The 2,326-nt window shown below is 39.0% G+C and overlaps 1 protein-coding gene across 1 annotated transcript; it reads left to right on the top strand.

Moving 5' to 3' along the window:
* Positions 1-1,154: 1,154 nt before the first annotated feature.
* LOC103211830 (olfactory receptor 4S2-like) lies at positions 1,155-2,105 on the top strand. The gene has a single exon (XM_007957811.2). It carries the CDS (start codon positions 1,170-1,172, stop codon positions 2,103-2,105), a length of 936 nt encoding a protein of 311 aa, XP_007956002.1. The 5' UTR covers positions 1,155-1,169.
* The last annotated feature ends 221 nt before the right edge of the window (positions 2,106-2,326 follow it).

Genomic DNA, 2,326 nt, shown 5'->3' with positions numbered 1-2,326 from the left:
CCAGCCTTCTGGTTAGCAGTCAATTGCCTTAGGCACCACGCTCCATAAACACAAGCACATAAAGATGCAAGTTTCCTAAGAGGAGAGAATATGCTGAGGTCACAAAGTCTCTCCTACTTGAGCTCACTGGTGAATGTGTATATAGGCATGCTCATACTTAGAAAGGAAACTTAGGCTTCAGTTTTCATTTCTGTGTCAAACAAGAGGTCACCTTCACCTTCTCCAGATAAACAAATGTTACTATCCCAAACACTGACTAGTCAGTTTCCAGAGAGTTGATTCCAAATTCAGGTGACCTCTTGTGTATCAGAGAATAACTGTGCTCCATAAGACTTTTTTGTTTTGTTTTGTTTTTATTTGATTTATTTTGTTGTTGTTGTTGTTGTGAATATACCCAGCAAAACACGCATTAAGTCGGAAGTTCCTGTACATACACCTCAGTGACATTGCTTATGTTCTTCAAGTTGTGGGAACATTCTCACCTCCTTTTCTGAGTTGCTCCTCCACCATTAACTTAAACGCATTGTCCTGTATGGTTCCCATTTCATCTTTCAGTTGCTGTTGTTAATGTGACCCTACAGTTCTTAAAAGAGCATTATGTTCAAGGCCGATAGGTTTGTTTTTCAGCAGTTAAGGATTTTCAATAGCTGATATTTTTGAAGTAGATTGCCAGGCCTTTCTTCTAAAGTAAGTTCTTCTGAGTGGACCTGACGCTCCAACATTTGGTTAGCAGCTGAGCATGGTAACTCTTTGCATAAAGCAGGGACCCTGAACACAGTTCTTTTGAAATCAGGTTTAGGGCTTACAAAGAACAAGGACTAAGCAAATATGTAAGAGCCAATTGATAAATCTTAAAAACAAACAAACAAACAAAAAAAACAGCAATGAAGATGTAACTTTTGGCTTCATTTAGGGCATTGGATGTCTCTGGACTTTGTTTCCATATCTAAAGTGAATGAATGGACTGTTATATGAAGAACAATGTTCAGAATACATACTCTTCAATTTCTCTGACTGTGCATGTCTAATAGCAGTGAGTACCTATTTTTCAGTTTCAACTACTATGATAATGCATTTTTTTTTCTTCACTACAAATAATGCTATTGGTTCTCTTTATTTCTTCCAGACAATTTAATTGTCTCAAGAACTTGGGCTCCTGGACAAATTCCATGGAAAAAGTAAACAATGTAACTATATTCATTTTCTGGGGCCTTTCTCAGAACCCCAAGGTACAAGAAATTTTTGTTGTGGTGTTTTCTTTTTTCTATGCAGCTATTCTTCTGGGAAACCTTCTCATCATGCTGACAGTGCACATGGGCAACCTTCTCAATTCTCCTATGTATTTCTTTCTCAACTTTTTGTCTTTTGTGGACATCTGTTTCTCCTCCGTTACAGCTCCCAAGATGATTTTTGACCTATTAAACAAGAGCAAAGCTATCTCCTACACAGGGTGCATGCTGCAACTCTTTGGGGTACGTTTCTTTGGTAGTACTGAGATCTTCCTCCTTATTGTAATGGCCTATGACCGGTATGTGGCCATCTGTAAACCACTACACTATATGAGCATCATGAACCAGGGCAGATGCAATAGAATGTTGCTGGGAGTCTGGGTAGGTGGGTTCTTACATTCTGTTATCCAGCTGTCTTTGGTGGTCCAGCTCCCCTTTTGTGGACCCAATGAGATTGATCACTACTTTTGCGATGTCCACCCTTTGCTGAAACTGGGCTGCTCAGACACATATATGGCTGGTGTTATTGATACGGCCAATACTGGAACCATTACTCTGGGAGGCTTTGTTATCTTGTTAATCTCCTACACTGTCATCCTGGTGTCCTTAAGAAGGCAGTCAGCAGAAGGCAGGCGCAAAGCTCTCTCCACCTGTGGCTCCCACATTATTGTGGTCGTCATTTTTTTTGGTCCTTGTATATTCACGTACATGCGCCCTGATATTACCTTTGCTGAAGATAAGATGGTGGCTGTACTTTACACGATCATTGCCCCCTTGTTAAATCCCCTGATTTATACACTGAGAAATACAAGAGTGAAAATTGCAATGAAGAACCTGTGGTGTAGGAAGGTTTTCCGGGAGGCCAATGACAAGTAGTTTGAAGTAACAGTACTTTAAACTAGATTATTTTAATTCTTTCAATATTGGTTAATACAGCTATACAATGAAGACTGTAATACCAACTTTGTGTGGTTCTTGCGAGAAACAAATGCTATTTTCTTCTCAGCATTGTTGCCTATTTTCTTTAAAAAGTGAAAGTCTACTCAGGTTTAAGATCTGTGATTAGTACATATCATATGTTTTACTGAAAAAAAAAA

Source organism: Orycteropus afer, unplaced genomic scaffold, assembly GCF_000298275.1.
Source record: "Orycteropus afer afer isolate SDZICR_OR568_19922 unplaced genomic scaffold, OryAfe1.0 scaffold00799, whole genome shotgun sequence".
NCBI classification, from domain to species: Eukaryota; Metazoa; Chordata; class Mammalia; order Tubulidentata; family Orycteropodidae; genus Orycteropus; species Orycteropus afer.
This window is presented reverse-complemented; position numbering and strand designations above follow the sequence as displayed.